The 20,410-nt window shown below is 42.0% G+C and overlaps 1 protein-coding gene across 1 annotated transcript in view; it reads left to right on the top strand.

The window, feature by feature from the left end:
* tnxba (tenascin XBa) overlaps positions 1-20,410 on the top strand; it is a 152,046-nt gene that overhangs the window by 58,689 nt on the left and 72,947 nt on the right. The window contains exons 3-7 of the mRNA XM_049480534.1: positions 418-2,871; positions 3,224-3,346; positions 4,059-4,202; positions 16,496-16,615; positions 16,709-16,864. Coding sequence (XP_049336491.1) covers positions 418-2,871; positions 3,224-3,346; positions 4,059-4,202; positions 16,496-16,615; positions 16,709-16,864 — 2,997 coding nt within the window. The remainder of the gene's footprint in view (positions 1-417; positions 2,872-3,223; positions 3,347-4,058; positions 4,203-16,495; positions 16,616-16,708; positions 16,865-20,410) is intronic.

Genomic DNA, 20,410 nt, shown 5'->3' with positions numbered 1-20,410 from the left:
AGCTTGTAGGTGCAGTGTAACTGAAAAGATGTTTGGTCGTGTATAACTGCATGTTGTTTGATTATGGGGGAGACTGGGGTCAATGTGTGGCTTAAAACAGAAAGGTTTGCAAACTTGGACTGTGAGAATAATTATCCCCAGACTGGTTTCTTGAATTGATGCATTGAATTGATTTCCATATGAATAAATACTGTATTACATTAGTGTTTTTGTTGTATAACTCGTTTTAGCAATAATTGTTTAGAGTTTTATTCATAATTTGAAGTCATTCTTTGTGAATAACAGTAAAACACAAAACAAAGAAGCAAACAAACTTGTTTTCACAAAGATTTTAATGCAGAAAATTCCTATTGGAATGTACATGTCATTTTACCAGGTCAGTGGACCTTCTTTTATTCCCTGTTCATATTTTAAAAGGTTGTGAACTGGCTGTAGAAACTGCGGCCATGAAGGTGCCCGAAATTGACACCACCAGACAAGAAGACATAAAAACTATAAAAGCAGACAAGATGATCTTTGAAAAGAAAGCGGACCATGAGAAAGAGTTAAAGAAATACAAAAAGCCATCAGCAAAACCAACCACAAACAGTACCGGCAAAGACCACATTGATGAAACTAGGAACAACACTCTGCTGAAAGATGGAAAAGGGCAAGAACAAACAAAAAGAAGCAAAAGTGCAGTCCTGAAAACAATACCATACAAACAGATACAAACGGATCTCCCAATCAACCCCTCCACTAAGCAAGAAATGACAGAGAAACTCAGTACAAAACAAGTAGACCTAAAAGACATGCTTGTGAACCACAACATAACCCAGACCAATGAGAAGAAGACTAACGGAACTTCTAAAGTCTTATCCAGATTGGTGAAGAAAGCCAAAGCCTCAACAGATTATAAAACAAGCTCTGAAAAAGAGATCCATCCTCAATCCAACTTGACTTCTTCAGCAACAACAAGAGCTGAAAACGACAAGAAGCTGTTGCAGAGGAATGTAATTATTAAAGGAGTAGCATCTGGACACCAAAAGGTGGAGAAAAATGGAAATGGAACAGTTTCCATTGAAAAAGAAACAAAACAACTCCAGGGTAATGCCACGCTTCCTAAAGAAGGTCCTTCTAAAAAAAAAAAGAACGTAGAGAAACACATAAATGTAACAAGTTTAACTGAAAAAGACCAAAAGCTGCACCAGGTCAACATGACTCTTCTTGGATTTGGAGCATCCAGCAATAAAAATATGGAGAAGCATGAAAATATACATAAATCTTCAAGAACAGGCAAAACTCAATTCCAGGCCAGTGCCATTCTTCTCAAAGATGGATCTTCTGGAAAGAAGAAGGTATACAGTACTGCCGTATCACCTGAAAAAAATATGAAACTACTCCAAAGTAATGTGACAACAGTGATTAAACGTGGAAAGAATAATCTGGACAGTCATGTAAATGCAACAGCTCCTTCTGTGACGACAACTCACAAAGAAGTAACATCTTGCAAGAAAAAGGTGGAAAAACATGTACCTTTTTCCACTGAAAAAGAAAAAAAGACCCAACTTGTCAATGCCACACATGTCAAAGAGGAGGCCAAAGAGGAGGCATCTGGGTCGAAAAAAGTGCAAATACCCAGAAATGTAACTTCCACTGAGAAAGACAAAAAGCTTCAGCAAGTTGACATTACAGCACCTCTTAAAGACACAACATTTACAAGGAAAAAACATGTAAATGTAACTACTCCTGAAAAAGACAATAAGCTGTATCAAGTCATTGTCACACTTCCCAAAGAAGAAGCATCTGGAAAGAGAAAGGTGGAAAAGCACGTCAATGTCATGGTGTCCACTGTAAAAAACAGACCCCGGCCCCTAAACAATGCCACACTTCCGAAAGAAAGCAAAAATAAGATAGAAAGACATGTAAATGTAACCATTCTACCTGACAAGAAGCGGCAGCAGGTCAATGTGACACTTCTCAAAGAAGAAGCATCTGAGAGCAAAAAAATCAACACCATCACAGTTTCTGAAGAAAAAAATAAAAAACAAAAAAACAAACAGCAACTACGGAGTGATGCCACAGCAGGCCTTCAGGAAAAAGCAACAGGGAAAGAAAAGCTAGAGAGCCAAAGAAACACAACCACATCTAACAAAAAAGACAAGGTGTTACAGCAAGACAGAAAGACGTCAGCTCTAAAAGAAGGTGGAGGTACAAAGAAAAAGGATTTAAGCTGCACTAAAAAGTACAAGAATATCCATGTCAGTGGGACAACATCCCTCAACAAAGCAACATTTGTAAAGAAAAGGGTGGCAGAAAAAGACAAGAAGATAACTCAGGCAAATGTCACACTTCTTAAACAAGATGTAGTTATACAGAAAAAGGTGGATGTTGTCACAGTTTCTGAAGAAAAAAGTAAGAAGCATCTCGCAGGTAGCAGGTTAAACACATTGAACATTGATGCTAAAACCACAAAACTAAAGGACATCAGTTCTGTTGAGGTTCACAATGTAACCGCCACTGGATTCATGATCAGTTGGGAAGCCCTACAGGGAGATTTCAAGAACTTTACAGTAACAAGGAGGGAGGTTTTTACAGGCAATAATGAGGAAGTTGCACAGGAAGCTGGGAAAAGCCTGGACAGTAAAGATAAAGAAGATACAGAAAACATCACTAAGAACGAGGCAGGAATCAACACTTCAAATAAAACCTCAAAGGTCCACAGTGGACAAGCTGATAGAAACATTCTAAACAAATTCAGTCAGGTTCTCTCGGGCACTGCTCGATCCTTTCATTTCACAAACCTTCAGCCCCAGACACGGTACCTAGTGTCTCTGTACAGCTCCAGACCCGGAGGACCACACAAACTTTACCGTCTCTTTGTTTCCACAGGTAAATTGTCACACATCCACTTTCTCAGCCTATACTTCTTAAAATAAATGTGCTTCAGAAGGTTCTCTGAGCGATGCCAGAAAATAAACATGTTAGTATAAGAGAATTTAGGTGTAATGTACTAGATTTTAAGGTCACATTCACATCTCCATTTATACACTGCAACTTTTTTAAAAAGAGTGTACTCTCACCACAGTTCATATAAAATAATGGGGATTTAAAATCCTCATATTCTAATCATCTTTTCAACATGTTCTGAATAATTCTGAATATATATATATTAATATTATACAGTATTTAAGAGATTTGCAGACAATAATAATAGAAAACTGATCTACTGATCTTTCCACAGGTCCTGAACCCCCTAAAGAACTGGTGTTCAGCAATATAACAGAGACCTCCCTGTCAGTGTCATGGACCAAGCCAAAGAGCATAGTAACAGGATTTAGAGTGACATATACCAACACTGGCAATGGTACATGATTATGAAATACCGTATGTCCAAAATGTCCAGATGTCCCTTTTAATTATTTGGTTTAGCCACATTAAGATTTACTCATCTTAAAATATGCTCACTTTGTGAAATTTCATTTGAGATGCATTGACTAAAGACAATAATAGAGCTAATACTGAATGCCAATAATTCTGGCCCACTGAATACCTGTGATATTAGTTGGCGTAATGAAGCTCTACTGAAATGTTTGGCATGATCTGAACTGATGAAAGTCCACTGACCTGAGCTCCAGTGAAACTCCTTTAGGGTGAACTGAAGCGTTGAAGCCTAACTGAACTATTTGGGATAAGTTGTAGATATGGATCTGTAGTAAAGCTCTATAGGGACGACTTGAAGTGATGACTCCATTAGCCAAGTACTGTATCACAAGTACTGTAGCAAGTACTTTTTAACATCAGTATCCAATATTACTAATGTTCTCTAAAAGCAACTAAATTAGCTTTAACAAAATTTCCCAAATCAGCCTCACAACAATGTTTTAACATTTAGTGTAAAGCCTCTCAGAAGATTATAGGCTACTGTTGCAGGGAAACAAATTCCTGACTAATACCCTTGATTTGGGACAAATCACAAAATTTTTGGACATATGTATATTCACATTACTTATCATTTTCTGTGATCTGAGTCACAAAAAGGAAGTTATATTTTTTGTCTATCTGTTTTTCCTTCTCAGGAGACAATGGGTCCATTTCTGTTGACTCCCAGCTCTCCCACGTTCTCATTTCTAAACTCTCTGCGGGTTTCTCTTATGAAATTAGTGTCAGGTCAATCCTGGGAACAATCGAGAGCGAGCCGACTACAGCCTCTGTTACTACAGGTACACACATGTTAAAAAGATGCAGATCACTGCATCATTTTACAGTAGCTGTTAGAACCACATGACAAAAAGATTGCTTTACTAATCACAGAGTTACTATATTCACTAATACCACTTACAACTTTACACAACACAAGCCTTATGTTCTCCATATCCATTATTAATAACAACCTTTACAATATAGTTACTATATTCACTAATACCACTTACAACTTTACTCTACACAACACAAGCCTTATGTACATTCCAGTTCAATCAGGTTGTACTGGTTCCTCTGCATGAATACCTTAGTAGATTTTGAGCAGTGTTTAGGGTTGTTGCCTTGGTGAAGTATCCAGCCCCAGCGCAACTTATCACTCATTCTTGAACATTGTTTTTAAGAGTCTGCAGATTTTTACTGAAATCCATGGGACTTTCAACTTTAACAAGATTTCCAGCACCTGCACTGATCCACACAGCCCTACAGTATGATGGAACCTCCACCAAATTTTACTGTGGGTAGCAAGTGTTCATCTTGGAATGCTGAGTTATTTTTCCGCCATGCATATCGCCCTCCAAATAACTCAATTTTAGTTTCATCAATCCACAGAACCTTATTCCAAAATGTGCTTTAGCATACCTCAAGCAACTCTGTTTGTGGCGTGTGCGCAGAAAAGGCTTCTTCTGCAGTACTCTCCCATACAGCCTCTCCTTGTGCAAAGTAGTAGTTGAAGGATCCACAGTGACTCCATCTGCAGGAAGATGATGTTGTAGATCTAGGTCTTTGGGCCTTATCTAGAACTGTGTCTGTGGTCTTCCATTTCCTCAATGTTCTTTACAGTGGAAACTGACAGCTGAAATCTCTGAGATAGCTTTTTTATCTTTCCTCTAAACCATGATGTTGAACAATCTTTGTTTTCAGGTAAATTGAGACCTGTTTAAAGAATTATTGTACACTTTCTGTAAATCCTTCACTGTGTTCGTCTACTATATGATATATTTAATTGAAATTGCTGATCTGAAAAACCAATGTTTTTAAAGGAAAAACATGAAAATGATCAGGGGTGGAAGTCTGCCCCTAGGAATTAAACATCAGGGTTGCAATGTTATGCTACTGAAATTATTTTTAACATTTTCAAATTGCATTACCTTACATTTTAACTGTAACATTTTAATGATTATTTTTTAACTATAAAATCCACACTAAATTATAATGAACTAAATATACAAATTATTTCCCTCTCACATAGGTCCCCTCCTTTAAATAGAAATGTTCCCATTTCAACTTGTTAATGTCAGCATAAAACATTTTAACATTAACACTGGTCAACATACTAGTCAAAAAACAACAAAGAAATCAGTGCAGTAAGGCAAAGTCCACTGTAAGGTAATTTGGCAGGGGGTCTAACTATATGGTCACTGCATGTGGTGGACAGAGGAGCAGGGGTATCTGAAAAGGAAGACGCAGGGCTGGAAGATAGCACATGCTCTGGGGAAGTATTGGGGGTCAATCTGCAGGACAGGATCAAAAGAAATGGGGCTACCCGCATTGGCAGGTACAGTGTAAACTACTGGTCCAGGAGCAGTGGCGCAAAAAGGGGGTATGCAGCCTATTCGACGCATAGGGGCGCTGCACTAGAGGGGGCGCCAAATCAAAGCCCCAAATACATTTGCGGAGCGCGGTGGGAAAGTAATGACAGGACACTGACGATTTTAAAACTCATCTCAACCCCCCCACTCTGACCCCCCCACTGATGATTTTAAAACGCATCTACACACCGCCCCACATTCTGCTGAGGAAATTGTAACTATTTCTATTTACAAGTATATCTTTACACATTACTGTAGGTAGGAAACAAAAAAAATACAAAGGAAAATGTATCAAATATACTATGTATACAAAATACAAAAACCTGCAAAAACAAAACAAAAATACAGTATGTAAAAAAACAGTCAAACAAATGCAATACAGTAACATTCTGACTACTCTGTTTAACTCCCCTCTCTCTCCTGGTCATCTTCCTGGCCATCCATCCGCTGCAGTCTGTTTGGCCATAAATTCTCATCAACATCGCCTCTGATGTGTTCTTTAGCAATGCACCGTGGGAAGAAGCGCCGTGAATGCCTGAGCCATCCTCTACACTGATCGCCATTGGACTATACTATCGTTATATCATCACAGGACTAGGACTAGCACCAGGCCAAACTGTATATATACAGCAATGCCAGTATTCAAAATCATAGACAACACCTGTCAGGTAACAAACTGATGGATTGGTCACCTGTAATGTGGGACACTCCTCCTCGTCAAAACCTGCTTTTACCTGTTACCTACTCACCTGATTGTCATGAATTTATGAAATGTTCCAAAATATGTGTTCTGTATTGTATTACAATTTCTTAACTCATTTTGAAATTTGAGCAGACTATTCTGCAGATGATGACTTATACAATGAAATTGTGCTGACATGTTTTGGAGAGAACAACCATTACACTGAGAACCAACCAATTGGGATAGACCAACAAGATGCATTCTTTTGGAAAATGTACTAAATGTAGGATGATTGTGTTAAGTGTAGGCTACTTGTACATAACCGTTTGCAAAGATGTACTAAGTGCTTGAGACATGTACAAAGCATTTGAAATGTGATGAAAGCAATGAGAAATGCCATTCTGTTATGAGGAACCGCAAGTTAGTTTGGGGATTTGTCCATGTTATTTTGAGAATGTCATCTCAAGAAATGAGCCAAACCAATTGAGAAAAAATGTAAAACGTGTCTCTCCCCCAGGGGGCACAGATACTGCGTTTGCATACACCCCAAAAATTATGTACTTGCGCCCCTGCCCAGGAGGCACAAATATGCGGGCAAGATGACAAAAGGGAAGAGCTCCTGGTAAAGCAGATAGGTTGGATTTTTGTGATCCAGGCTGCATTTTGGCATCTGTTGAAACTGCAGGTTCTTGACTGGCTCTTTCTGAAGAGTTCCTTTGTAAGCTTTGAGATGATTTTGGTGTACCACCCACCGTCTGGAATGTTTGTCTTTGGAATCTGTAGTCTCAAATGTGACACCTAAGCTTCCATCTCTGTCCATCTGTTTCAGAATGACAAATGGTCCTTTCCATTTAGGAGCTAGCTTGTTCTGTCTGTGGGCTGGAACATCTAGCCAGACAAGATCTCCAGCCTTATGAATGTGAAACACAGTCTTTTTGCTGTACTGGAGTTTCTGATGTATTGTGGCTGCAGCAAAGATCTGTGCAGCTGCTCAGATCTTGTGCTTGTGCTTGTGACAAGCGAGCAGTGAGGTCCTTCGCATATGCAGCTGGGCTACCAGGTGTAGGAAATGTCAGCGCTGGGTCACAATGTAGCAAAATGTCAACAGGAAGGAGTGTCTCTCTTTCATGGGCCAGGAAGAAGGGAGAAAACCCAGTGCTTAAATGTACACTGGAGTTGTAAACAAGTTCAAACTGTAACAAGTAACTTCCACATTCGCCCCACTTTCGACATGTATTTAGCTAACTGGTCCTTTAGTATCCTATTCAGTCTCTCGACCATGCCATCTGACTGTGCATGATAAGGTGAGGTGTGGGTTTTCTCAATCCTTAGCATGCTGCACAGTTGTTTCACCAAATCCGAGTTGAATCCTCTGCCCTGATCTGTGTTTTGCTAAGTGCTGACCACGCCTGATAGAAGTAGAAAAGGAGGAAGAAAAAGGGGAGGGAACTCGGGGAAATTTGGGCTGGAGTTCTGAACTGCGTGCTGAAGAAGCATGCAGTTATATCCCCAAAATATGGAGCTAATAATGAAGCTAGTTTGAGATGAGCCTGTCTCAAATCGTCTGGTTTGGAACGGAAGTATAAGTGGTACGCCTGAGAAGACCACCGTCCGAGAAGCTTGATGACGTGCTCGGGGATTCCTTGTCTGGAGGCGTTGGATGCTGCACCGATGCGGAATGAGTGGGCGGAGAATTGGTCTGGTGAGTAACCGTTGACTGAAAGGATGCGGCGGAACTGTGTGTGGAACCAGTGCCTTGTGATTATACTACCAGATTCCGTAGTGAACAGAGGATCTGAAGGTGATGCTTGTTGAGAGAGCGGGAGATTTAGGTGGTGGACGAGTGGTTCGTACGGGCTGAGGGGTGAGTCAAGTTTAAACAGATGGAGGATCGTGGTTTTGCCAAGCTGGTCAGTTTTGCTTCGCTTGATTTTAAAGGTGAGAGTATCCGAGTCCAGGATGCTGAGATCTGATATGAGGGGGTAGGAAAAGGAGTTGTGGGAGATTTTAAGTGAAGTGAATTCTGAGCATCTGAGGAATCCGAAGTATGCCAGGAGAAATAGCGATTGGAGCGTGGAGGATGTTGTCGGAGGGTAAAAGCCTGATGCGGAGGGTTTGAATGCAATGATGGAGGATTTCTGGTGAGATGGGAGCTCGTTGGTGTGAGGATGGAGTTTCTGATTTTTGGATTCCTTTCAGGAGAAGGGAAATTTGAGGGTGAATTGATTGAAAAATTGATAGCTGCCAGATGGACTGAGTGATGAGGAACGGGCTGAATGTTGAGTGTGAATGAAAGTAATATAAGCTGCTATTACGGATGGATGATGAGAAGGGAAAGATATATTATGTGTGGAGTGGCAATTTTTGTATGCTTTCCAGCTTGACCAGTAAGTAGAGAGTGTCTGTGGGGAAACGGCTGAAAGGATGGTTTGTTGTGCTTGGAGGATTAGTTCGTTCAGACGGGGGTTAGGTGTAGTGTAGTTAGTGAAAATGGAGGTACCGGCGTTGGGTTGCAGTCTGCATGCGGAGCCAAGGATCTGAATTTCTGGAATTGAAAGCGAGAAAGAGAGTCAGCAATAGAGTTGGATAAACCTGGGATGTGGACAGCTTTAATTATAAACTGATGCTTAATGGAGTGCCAAGTGAGGCGACGGATATAAGGCATTATTTCTAGCGATTTTGATCGACTTTTGTTGATGATGTGGACCGCGGCGAGATTGTCTGAATGGAGTAAAATTGATTTTCCTGACCATTCATGTCTGAGTGTGTCCGAGCAGGGAAAGAAGGTGCTGCTTAGTACGGGTGGGAAAACTGAGAAAGTCGGAGATGAAAGAAGTGACGCGATTAAGCTTTTCCTGAGGAAGAGAAGCTTGGAAGGAAGCGGAGTCGAGAATGATCCCGAGGAACTCCAGAGACGTGGCGGGACCCACGGTCTTCTCCTCCGAAATCGGGACTCCGAGACGAGTGAAAGTGCTGGTCAAGGCCCCGCGAGGGGGGCGAGGAAGGTGAGTCAACGACGAGAAAATCATCCAGGAGGTGGAGCACGAACGGGAGCCTGTGTTTATTCAGCAAGATCCAGCACAGCGCCTCAGCGAAGGAATCAAAAAGCTTGGGGCTGCTTTTGCACCCAAAAGCAAGGCGAACGGAAAAGTAAAACTGATCGTCCCAGCGGACTCCAAAAAGGTGCCAAGAGTCAGGATGGAGGGGAAGGATTTTAAAAGCTGAGATGATGTCGGCCTTCGACAGCCAAGCACCTCTGCCGGCCAACTTGATGGCTTCGATGGCACAATCCACGGTGGCGTAACGGAGAGAAAATTCAGAACTAGGGATGAGGCTGTTGATGGACGGGTCCGAAGAGCCATGCGGAGCCGAGAGATCAATTATGATCCTCTTTTTGCCAGAGTATTTTCGTGTGGCAATGCCCAAAGGATTGATGCGAAATACGGAAAAAGGGGGCGTTGAGAAAGGACCGATAATGAAACCACTGGAGAGCTCCTGTTGCAGAAGGGAAGACATGACATCGGGCTCGGCCAGAGCGGAAAGGAGGTTAGGACAGGTGAGAGAAGAGCTTGGCGAGGCGACGAGACTGGGGTAAAAGCCAAAGAGAAAGCCGTCCAGGAGGCTGCAAACGAAGGAGGTGTCAGGGTGAGCAGACAGGTCAGCGACGAGAGCCGGTACGTTGACCGGGGTGGAGAGGAACCGCAATAGTCAGCTCCGGCCGAACTTGGGGGGACGCGTTGGGCAGCAGGAGAGAGCGTGCGCCAAACCGCATCGAGAGCAAACGTGCAGCCTTCGACAGGAGGAAGCAAAACAACCCAAATGGTTGAAATTGTTGCAAACCATCTGCCCGTCGAGAAAAACGATAGGGCGGCCAAAGCTGTCGCGGGCGCCCTAAGAGGACGGGCGCACGGGAGCGGCGCGTGCCGAGGAATGTTGGACGGGGGCCGGAGGGGCGGTGGAGGCTGCCTGGGAACAAACAGAAGCAGGGTGAGAGGGGCCGCCACACGCGGAGCAGGAGAGGGAGCTACGTCTCGCGAAAACGTGGCAATAAAGTTCCAGGTCTGGGGCGCCCCAGAATGTAGCAAGGTTCCACTGTTTAAGACGAGCTGCGGCGCGGGCTGAGAAGAGGCGGTGATATACGTAGAAACCAGAGCCTCCGAAACGGATAGCCATATCCAAAATCAAGGACAGATAGTCGTCCAATTCCTGGCGACGTGATGGAAAAGCCGAACAGATGACATCCCTGAAGATGGAGAAGGCAAAGGCGAATTCGGCTGCAGAGAGGATTTTAGAGACGCGGGGGCCTGGTTGATGCAAGGTAAGCGAGATGTCGCCGGTGTCGATGACACGGGGAGCAGAAGAAGTGGAGGGGAGAAGTAGGGAGGAAAGATCACCTTCCGCACCTTGAAGAATGCGGTTCCGCAGAGAGGAGGAGACCAGGGGAGGGTTGAACATCCGTGCGTTGGCCGGAAGGGCAACAGGCGGTGCCGTAGACAGGGAGAATGAAGAGCACGAAGCTCCGGTGAAGGGCGCGGTGAATGCTGCAGACTGGGGGGGAACAGGGATAGAAGTGGAGGGGAGAGGCTGGACTGGCATAGAGTGAGAGAATGAGAAAGGCTGGCTGGTACACACCGGTTGGGGAACGGCAGAAGCGAAGCAAAGGGGAGGGACGAAGGATGATTGAGGGAAGGGGTTGGACGACTGAGGGAGGGGGTTGGACGGCTGAGGGAGGGGGTTGGACGGCTGAGGGAGGGGGGGTTGGACGATCGAGGGAGGGGGTTGGACGATCGAGGGAGGGGGTTGGACGATCGAGGGAGGGGGTTGGACGATCGAGGGAGGGGGTTGGACGAATGGAGGAAGCGGGGGGGAAGGAGAGAGACGAGAGAAAACAGCCCGGATCGGCAATGAAGGAGAGAAGGAGGCAGAGGAGAAGGGGAGGGGTTCGGGGCCCAGAGGAGGAGGCGCTGAGGCCGAAGCAGGTAGAGGAGCCGTGGCGAAGAGTTGAGCGGGTGACGTCATCGGACCGCAACGCCGGTGCGGCTCCTGCGCGCTGTTTTCCACCCAACGAGGAGAGATGGAGCGAAAAAAGTTCCGCTTTGGGGGCAGAACGGGGGAAAGGGACGCCGCGGTCCTTCAAAACCCACTGTAACTTAACAACAGTCCAATCGGACATGCGAGGAGGCTGGGATTTACCAGAAGAGAGGGGCTCGGCCGGGGAAGGGGGTGCGGGGCCGGCTAAGGAAGCCGGGCGCCCAGAGCGGCGAGCCCGACCAGGAGGAGTAGGGGAAGGAGGAGAAGAGCGGCGGGAACGCTGAGATCCGGGGGTGCGTTGGTGAGGACGACCAGCCCGGGAGGAAGAATGGGTAGAACCAGGAGTAGAACCAGGAGTAGCCGGAATGGAGACGACAGACCTCAAGCGATGAGCCCGGCGAGAGGGAGCAGGAGCAGAGACAGGCTGGCTGGGAAGGAAGAGGTCCTCATCGGAGGCGGTGAGTTGGAGATCCATGGGGAGCGAGCAAATGCTGGCAGGTGAGTGCGTCAAATTCGATTGTTGCGAAGTTTTCGTCACGAGAGGTAGTTAGTTAGGGGAGGTATTTATAGGACGGTTGATTGATACGGGGTGGAGTTAGAACGTAGAGTTCAGGCGTGGTCCTTCTCCCAAACTTTTGTTATTACATAACATCATGAATGGCTTCAGGAATGCCATTCTGGCGGTTGTATTCCTCAAAAACACACTGAGCTACAGTAATGGCACGCTGATCTTTCAGGGGAAAGAGATTGACATAACAAGTTAAAAAAGTCTGTCATTAGTAACACAAGCCCCTTTGATGTAATAGGCAGCTCGGTAATGTCCGGAGCAATCCTCTGGAAAGGACAGGTGGCATGAATAGACTGCATAGGGGCTCGCTCATCTAATCTGCGTGATTGGCAGGGGAGACATTCTGAGCAAAACTTGAATGTCATGGGATATACATGGCCAATATCAGATTCGTCTTGCTCTCTAAAGGGTATGATCTGCTCCCAAATGTCCACTAAACTCATTACCATGCAGAGACATGGACATGGTATCAGCTTTGGCATGTTTCTTTCTTTCTTTGCGAGTGACTGTGTAGGTATATACACCAAGTTCCAGTATCCCGACTACCCCGACCTAACAGTTGGATCACTCTCAACTGCTGCTTTCTAGAGATTCAACAGGGGCTTATGGTCTGTAACTGATTTTATGAGAAATGAGTAATTTTTAAAGTAGTTTTTAAAATAGGTCATTTTACTTTTGCTCAAGTGCATTTTGACACAAGTAATTTACTTTGCTACATTAGAAAACGTACTAAGTGAAAAATAAAAAGCTGACAAAAAAAAACAATTGTCTGAATAAAAAAAAAATTGCGCGGATGCGCCTGCCCACGGATGCTCGTGGAATAATGAGGCAACAACGTCCTCATAATAAATTATACACATTTAGAACCTAAAGCTTATTAATACTGTATTGTTCTAGTTAAATAACACTGTGTTTAGATTTTGCGATGCGTCTCTACCCGCAGCCTCGCCTATATTGAGCTTCAGCTTCGGGATCCCCGCCGCACAATGTCGTGTCTTGAGAGCGCACACAGGTCCGCGGAGGTCTTCAGCTGCTTTACTTTTGTTATTGCGATCAAAGCAACATAAATACAATCAGTTTCAGTCATAAATAAAGGAAATAAAGCTTTTAATGGTGCAGGAGGACTGTCTCTGTGTTATCAAATATACTCTGAAGCTGTAACATGAAGGAGGCCGGATGCAAATGCAAGTCATTTTTATTTGAAATAATCTGATAAACCAAAAACTAGGACAAGAAAATAAACACTAAGACTATAAAATAAAGACTATAAAACAAATACTTCAAAACAAATCACTAAACCAGGTCTAAACAAAGAAGTGAAATAAACTAACAAAGAATCAAACAATATACAGAAAACAAACCAGAACTCTATGGACAAAACACAGATTAACTTCCAGACATGGTTGAACAGGACAGCATCAAACAAAAAGCACGACAGAGAACAAAGGAGCACATAGGGTATTTATACACTGGCACACACTAGGGACAGCTGTGGAGGTAATGAGGGGGCGGAGTTACAAATGAGACACAAGGTGATAACACTAATGACTAGGGCAGGGCTTGGACATTGTTTGGAAAATAACAAAACAATGCCATGTGCTCAAAAAAGCACATGGCTGGGAACACAACAGGAAAACAGAGGGCAGAAGCACAGAGGACCAAAAGAGAAAAAATCACAGGACAAACAGAGGTTAAGGTGTGACAGAAGCATGATATGCGTGTCAACCTGGAGCTGTGTTTTTTTGACTTAGTTCCAACTGGACACTGTAAAAATAAGATAAAAAATGTATATAATGGAATTAGGGACAGTCAATATAATTGGCTCACATGAGACATGCTTTAAATCTGTAACACTATATAAAATTATAATTGCTGGCCTAAAATAAAAATAATACAATGTTTAAGATGTTTATTTATATTGCAATTTTGATAAATCTGATAATTTATTCCAATATTTGAAATGTTTTAGATGTGACCAAATGTAATTGTAAGATGTAGAACAAATGATATCATCATATTACATTAAAAAACTATTATCCTTTTTATAGAATTCATTTGTAAGCCTAATATTAATTAATGGGAGAGTAAAACGGGTGTTATTGAAAGCAATTTCTTTAAAACCAGTTGTAAAGAAAATATAACTGCTGAGCACCATGCGCTCTCCCAGCTGGAAGCGTCTCGCTGCGCTGGCGCCGAAGGCTAGGCTGTGCGTAGCTACTCCTCCACGGCAAAATCTGGACACTGTATAATAACTGTAACACTAGAGCACAAGAGCAAGATATAAATGTAAATAACTGATAATAATCCCAGCATCCCTGTAACAGATCATCTTAACAGATCATCTTAAACTGGCCACCCAGTTAGCCTTCTTTTCCTATTTAATATTATAATTTTATTTTCGAAGTCCACTATTTTCTTTACAGTGCTCTGGCGTACCTTCAGTGTCACGTTTGTCTCCAGGCAAATTTTTATTTGAGATTGTGCTGTGCTCTTCAAAGGGTGCTGATATCAGAGGGGGAGTATCATTTCGGCAGGTGTAAATATCAGGTTTTCAGATTTGAACTTGGTTATCTTCACAGATTTTACGATTAAGCTGTGTTTAACATGTTCTCCTAATAATGATCATTATGGCTAAAACACGTTAAGTCCTACGAGTTATTTAGTTCTGCAATACCCGTCTTTTTTCGTTATATACAACTAAACTAGCACTGTCTAAGAGTCTTAGTTTGGCTTAATATCTGGCTGTGTTCTGAGTGAAATATAAAGAGTTATTTACACACAAAAAAAAAAACGGACAGCGGGAGAGTAACCTCTAGCGCCCACATGTTTACCAGACGTGTGAGCACGCGAAGAAGAGTCTGATTCTGCCGGGGGTCATAATTTGGCACCTCTTATTTAAATTATGATTTAAATACATTTGAATAAATGATATCTCGCCCTTTTCATTCAAGCCGTCCACTCAGCTCAGAGCGGCACTTCAAATGTGCGATTCATGCTGATATGCAGCTGCTCCAAATACTTTGTGGTCCTGAGGAGCCCTGGATTAAGCTTTAAGTTTATTTGGGTGAGTAAAGCACGGGTGAAACAAAAAATATAATATTAGCCTCAAAAAAGCACGTTAAAAAGTATTTATAAAAAACATTTATATAGTTTTAAAATAAAGGCATATCTCGTCATACCGCATATCGCAGTGTTGAGCCACCATATAAAACCGCCGGGGAAATTATTTTACCGCAACAGCCCTATTGGAAACATTAAACAATCTGCTTAAATGGGGAAAAAAAAAACATGTAAATGGAAGATAAAGAGAAAAGTAGAAGTAAAAGTAAAAAAAAAGAACTGTAAAACTATATAAAATATGGTTTATTGTTACCTATATGACCATAACCTTTTAACAGTAAAGAAAAAAAATTGTGATAGAAACCTATGTTCAGTTCATTACCTGTTATTTAGTACACCAGTGACGTCTTTCTTCTTCAGGACATTCCAAACAGTTGTTCTGGCTATAGACAATATTTGTGCAATGGTTCTGATAGTTGTGGCACCATGTTCATGACACTTAGGTTGGAGAACTGGGTCTAGACCAGGAACAAAGCGTCTTAAACTGTTCCATGGCAATGGCAGGCTCACCATAGTTAGAAAAAAAAGCTGCTAGTACAAGTTGTGTGATTTCAGCTGCATAGACTTCTAAAGGTTCTTTGGGCATTTGTGGTCTTGCATTCACAAAAACTCTGGAGTTGCAAAAACAATGGTTCTGATTTTGTCACGCCCTTGAACTGTTTTTTTTTTTTCATCTTCTCTCAGCCTTACAGTTGCCTGTTTCTCATCCATAGACAGCTCTCTGGTTTTCATGTTGGTTACTTCTCTAACTATAAATGCACAATCTTCACAGATAACACAAATCTTAAACTGAGTGTAGACATTCAGTGCTGTTTTTTGTTTGAATAATTAATGTATCAGGATGTATCAACAAAACACACCTTACCACACGAAAGTTTTTTAATTTACGTGCAACAGAATGAAGATTGATATTGGGCTGATATTTTAAAAAGAATATATGTAAAAAAAAATGAGGATATACAAAAAAGTGCAATCACAATTCGAAAATTATTGGATAAATAAAAAAGTCTTTAAAAGCAGCAACGTGATTAATCACCCACTGACTGAGGTCTTGAAGAACACCTCGTAGATAAGGCCAGCTGCACTAGGCTGTTTAGGCTGCTGTAGGTTGTTGGTTGGGTCAGTAGCTAGCCTGATACTAAAACAGTGTAATGCTAACTGGCTACCTGCAAAATCAGTGCAAGAATGTTAGCAGCTGTCTCATAATTATTATGTAATGGTGTCTGGTTCTGGTTTAAGCAAAAAGAGTGCATCCTAACACAACATCTATGGAAAAAATCATTTTCTGCAGTAGGGACTAATTTTCCAGTGACTGTTTTCCAGTGGCTGACCCTCCCACTGATCTTCAGGCAGTGAACATTACTGACACTAAGGCTCTTATAGTATGGAAGAAAATCCAAGCTAAAGTGGACCATTACATTCTTAGCTACACTTCAGCAAAGTGTAAGTGGATCTAATCTTCAGTTTTATGGTTTTTCATCCTGACTCTAACTTCCTCTAACTTCTCATCTAATCAGATGTATGTCTTTTTCACAGCTCCTAACGTGACGGTGACAGTGATGCTGTCTGGGAGTTCAGTGGAGCACCAGCTGAGAGGCCTTCACAGATATACTCTTTACACAGTAAAGCTCACCAGCCAAATCAGCAACCACCAGAGCAGGTCCATCTCCACAACTTTTAAAACAACAAGCGGTGAGGGAACAGCCCCTTAGAGACCACCTGTGTCCTTACCTTTATCTTGTTAACGCTCTGAGCTGCAGTTCCTCTGTGGGAGATTCTGTAACTCCAGTAAATAGCAAGAAGACCACAATGTTCTTCCAGTATGCATCTGCAAGTGTGCTAGTGACTTTAATCCACTATGCAGTGCATGTACAACCCCAATTCCAAAAATGTTGAGACACTGCGTAAAATGAAAATACATGTAAATTAAAACAAAATGCAATGACTTGTAAATTTCATATTTTATTTACAATAGAAGCACATATCACATCCAAAAAAAGAGACATTTTAACATTTCACTTATTTAGAGCTTGATGGCAGCATCTTTAAAAGGTTAGGAAGGAGCATTTTCTACCATTGTGTAGAATTTGCTCTTCTTTTAACAGCAGTGTGTAAAGGTCTGTGGAGTGAGCAGAGCAGTGCTGGAGTGTTGGGAGAAGAATCCCTTTTTGTCTGATGGAAGATTCTAATTGCTTTACAGTCTTGGCTCTCTTATTGTATATTTTTTTCTGTTGGTGAAAGGTATAGACTGCACCCAAATCCTCTTCTGCAAAGCTATGCTACAGCCATATAGATATGACTTCATCTCTGCATGATCCAGTTTTTAAAATATCTTACTTTTAACTGTCAACAACTCAATTCAATTCAATTAAATTGTATTTATATAGCGCTTTTTACAACAAAGGTTGTCACAAAGCCGCTTTACAGGAAAAACAGGTCCACGCCTCTTATGAGCAGCACCACAGAGATGCCAATTTTATGGTGACACAGTGGCAAGGAAAAACTCCCTTTAAGAGGAAGAAACCTTGGAAGGAACCAAGACGAGGAACCCATCCTACTCGGGTTGACCCGCTCAGTACAAACAAATAACAAACAACAAACAAATAACAGAACAAAACAGTACAGAGAATTAATGTGAACTATGGCTAATATAACATGTACTATTCATACTATTCATATTTATGAATATAAGAATGTGATGGGCACAAACTATAGAGCTATGGCTAATACAGAAACAGATACTGAGTGTGTTAATGGTAATCAGTGCAGGGTTGCAGAGCCGGAGAACAACACAGCGGGCAGTGGAGAGCCAGGCTGGGAACATCAGGAACAGGGCATCTCCATACATGTAAAAGAGATAGATAGAGAAAACAGAAAGGAAAGGAAGAGAAACAAAAAGCAGGAGTTAGAAGGGTTGTGTAATAATTCTGATGAGTAGAAGGACAGGGCTGATTCCTGAAAGCTGGAACCACAAACGGACACATCCAGGCCGACCGGCCGGCCAGGCATCTCAGCACATGTGAGAAAGATAGAGAGAACAGAGAGGGGAGGGAAGAAAAAGGGTTTAGAATGGTTTTATAAAACTCTGCTGGAGTGGGATGGGCACTGGTAGCAGCAGCTCAGGACATGGGGAGAGAAAGAGAAAGCAGATGATTAGTACAGGGTTTATATTTGCTGGATAAGCTGTAAGAGGAAGAAAATTGTAATGAGACATTACTCAAAAGCTTGAGCAAATAGAAATGTTTTGAGTCTAGATTTAAAGATTGAGAGTGTGTCTGAGTCCCGTATATTAATAGGGAGGCTATTCCAAAGTTGGGGAGCTTTATAAAAGAACGCTCTTCCTCCTGCATAGTTTTTTCTAATACGCGGGACTAATAACAGGCCAGCGTCTTGGGAGCGGAGTGAACGCGGCGGATTGTAAGGAGTAAGGAGTTCCTGTAGATAATGTGGGGCCAGACCATTGAGGGATTTATACGTCAGGAGAAGTATTTTATAATCTATACGAAATCTAACAGGTAGCCAGTGTAGGGATGAAAGAATAGGTGTAATGTGATCGAACTTTCTAGCTCTAGTAAGCACTCTTGCGGCTGCATTCTGAACTAGCTGGAGTTTATGGAGTAATTTATGTGGACTTCCAGCCAACAACTCGTTGCAGTAGTCCAGCCTGGAGGTTATGAATGCATGTACCAGCTTCTCAGCATCTTCCAGAGAGAGTATACTGCGGATTTTAGCTATATTTCTTAAGTGGAAGAATGCAGTTTTGACTATGCTACATATGTGAGCATCAAACGAAAGAATTGGGTCAAAGATGACCCCAAGGTTTCTTACAGTTTTACCAGGTATAATTAAGTGACCGTCTATGTCTACAGTATTAACATTTATGTTTTTATCAATATTAGGACCTAATAGAAGGACCTCAGTTTTATCAGAATTAAGTAAGAGAAAGTTGTGTGTCATCCAATTTTTAATCTCTTTAATACAGTCAGTTATTTGATTTATACAGAGCTCCTTGTTGGGTTTAGCAGATATGTAAAGTTGTGTGTCATCAGCATAGCAGTGAAAGTTAATACCATGCCTACGGACAATTTTACCCAGTGGTAGCATATAAAGAGTAAAGAGTAATGGACCCAGTATTGATCCTTGAGGGACACCATATTTTACTCTAGACTGATATGAGCATTCGTTATTTAAGTAAACACACTGGAAACGATCTCTCAGATAAGATCTGAACCAGGTGAGGGCTGATCCTTTAATTCCTATAAGATTTTCTAACCTATCAAGTAGAATAGCGTGATCTATGGTGTCATGGCAGATCTATGGCAGCACTCAGATCTAGCAGTACAAGGATGGCATTACTGCCCCTATCAAGAGCTGAAAGTAAATCATTAGTTACTCTAAGTAAAGCAGTTTCAGTACTATGGTTTTGTCTAAATCCAGATTGAAAAACCTCATGCATACTAATACTTTGTAGATACAAGCGCAGCTGGTTAAACACAATTTTTTCTAGGATTTTGGCTATAAAGGAAAGATTAGAAATTGGTCTATAATTAGCAAGCTCGCGGGGGTCCAGATTTGGCTTTTTGATAATGGGCTTAATGAGAGAATTGGGTACGTAGCCCATGCTAAGGGATGAATTTACTATTTCTAGTAATGATTTTCCCACCTTTGGCAGTGCCTGTTTCACTAATTGTGTGGGTACTGGATCTAATATACATGATGTTGATTTTGATGAGTTAATTACACTAAGTAAATCTTTTTCTGTAACCGGGCTGAAACACTCTAGGTGTGCCTCAGAGCTGGAGCAGCATTCATCGATATCTATAAATAAATTTTGGGAGTGATACTGAATTTTTTGTCTAATGCTATTAATTTTATCATGAAAGAACTTCATGAAATCATTACTATTAATGTCGGCAGGGATAACGGAGCTAGTTTGTTTTTGACTGCCGGTGAGTTTAGCCACAGTAGTGAAAAGGAATCTAGGATTGTCTCTATTTTTCTCAATAAGCGATGAAATATACTGGGATTTTGTTTTAATTGGGGCTTTTTTGTAGTCTGTGAGACTATGCTGCCATGCTAGCCGGAAAAATTCTAGTTTTGTGTGTCGCCATTTACGTTCAAAGTTACGAGCGGTTTGTTTTAATGTACGTGTGTGGTCATTGTTCTGCCCTCATTAAAGAGTTCCCCTTCTTCAATTAGACAGACAGATAACTCCCATAACACACTGGTCAGATTTGT

The sequence above is a fragment of the Astyanax mexicanus genome, chromosome 6, assembly GCF_023375975.1.
Source record: "Astyanax mexicanus isolate ESR-SI-001 chromosome 6, AstMex3_surface, whole genome shotgun sequence".
NCBI classification, from domain to species: Eukaryota; Metazoa; Chordata; class Actinopteri; order Characiformes; family Acestrorhamphidae; genus Astyanax; species Astyanax mexicanus.
The sequence above is the reverse complement of the archived record's forward strand: the minus strand, read 5'-3'. Positions and strand labels throughout refer to the sequence as shown.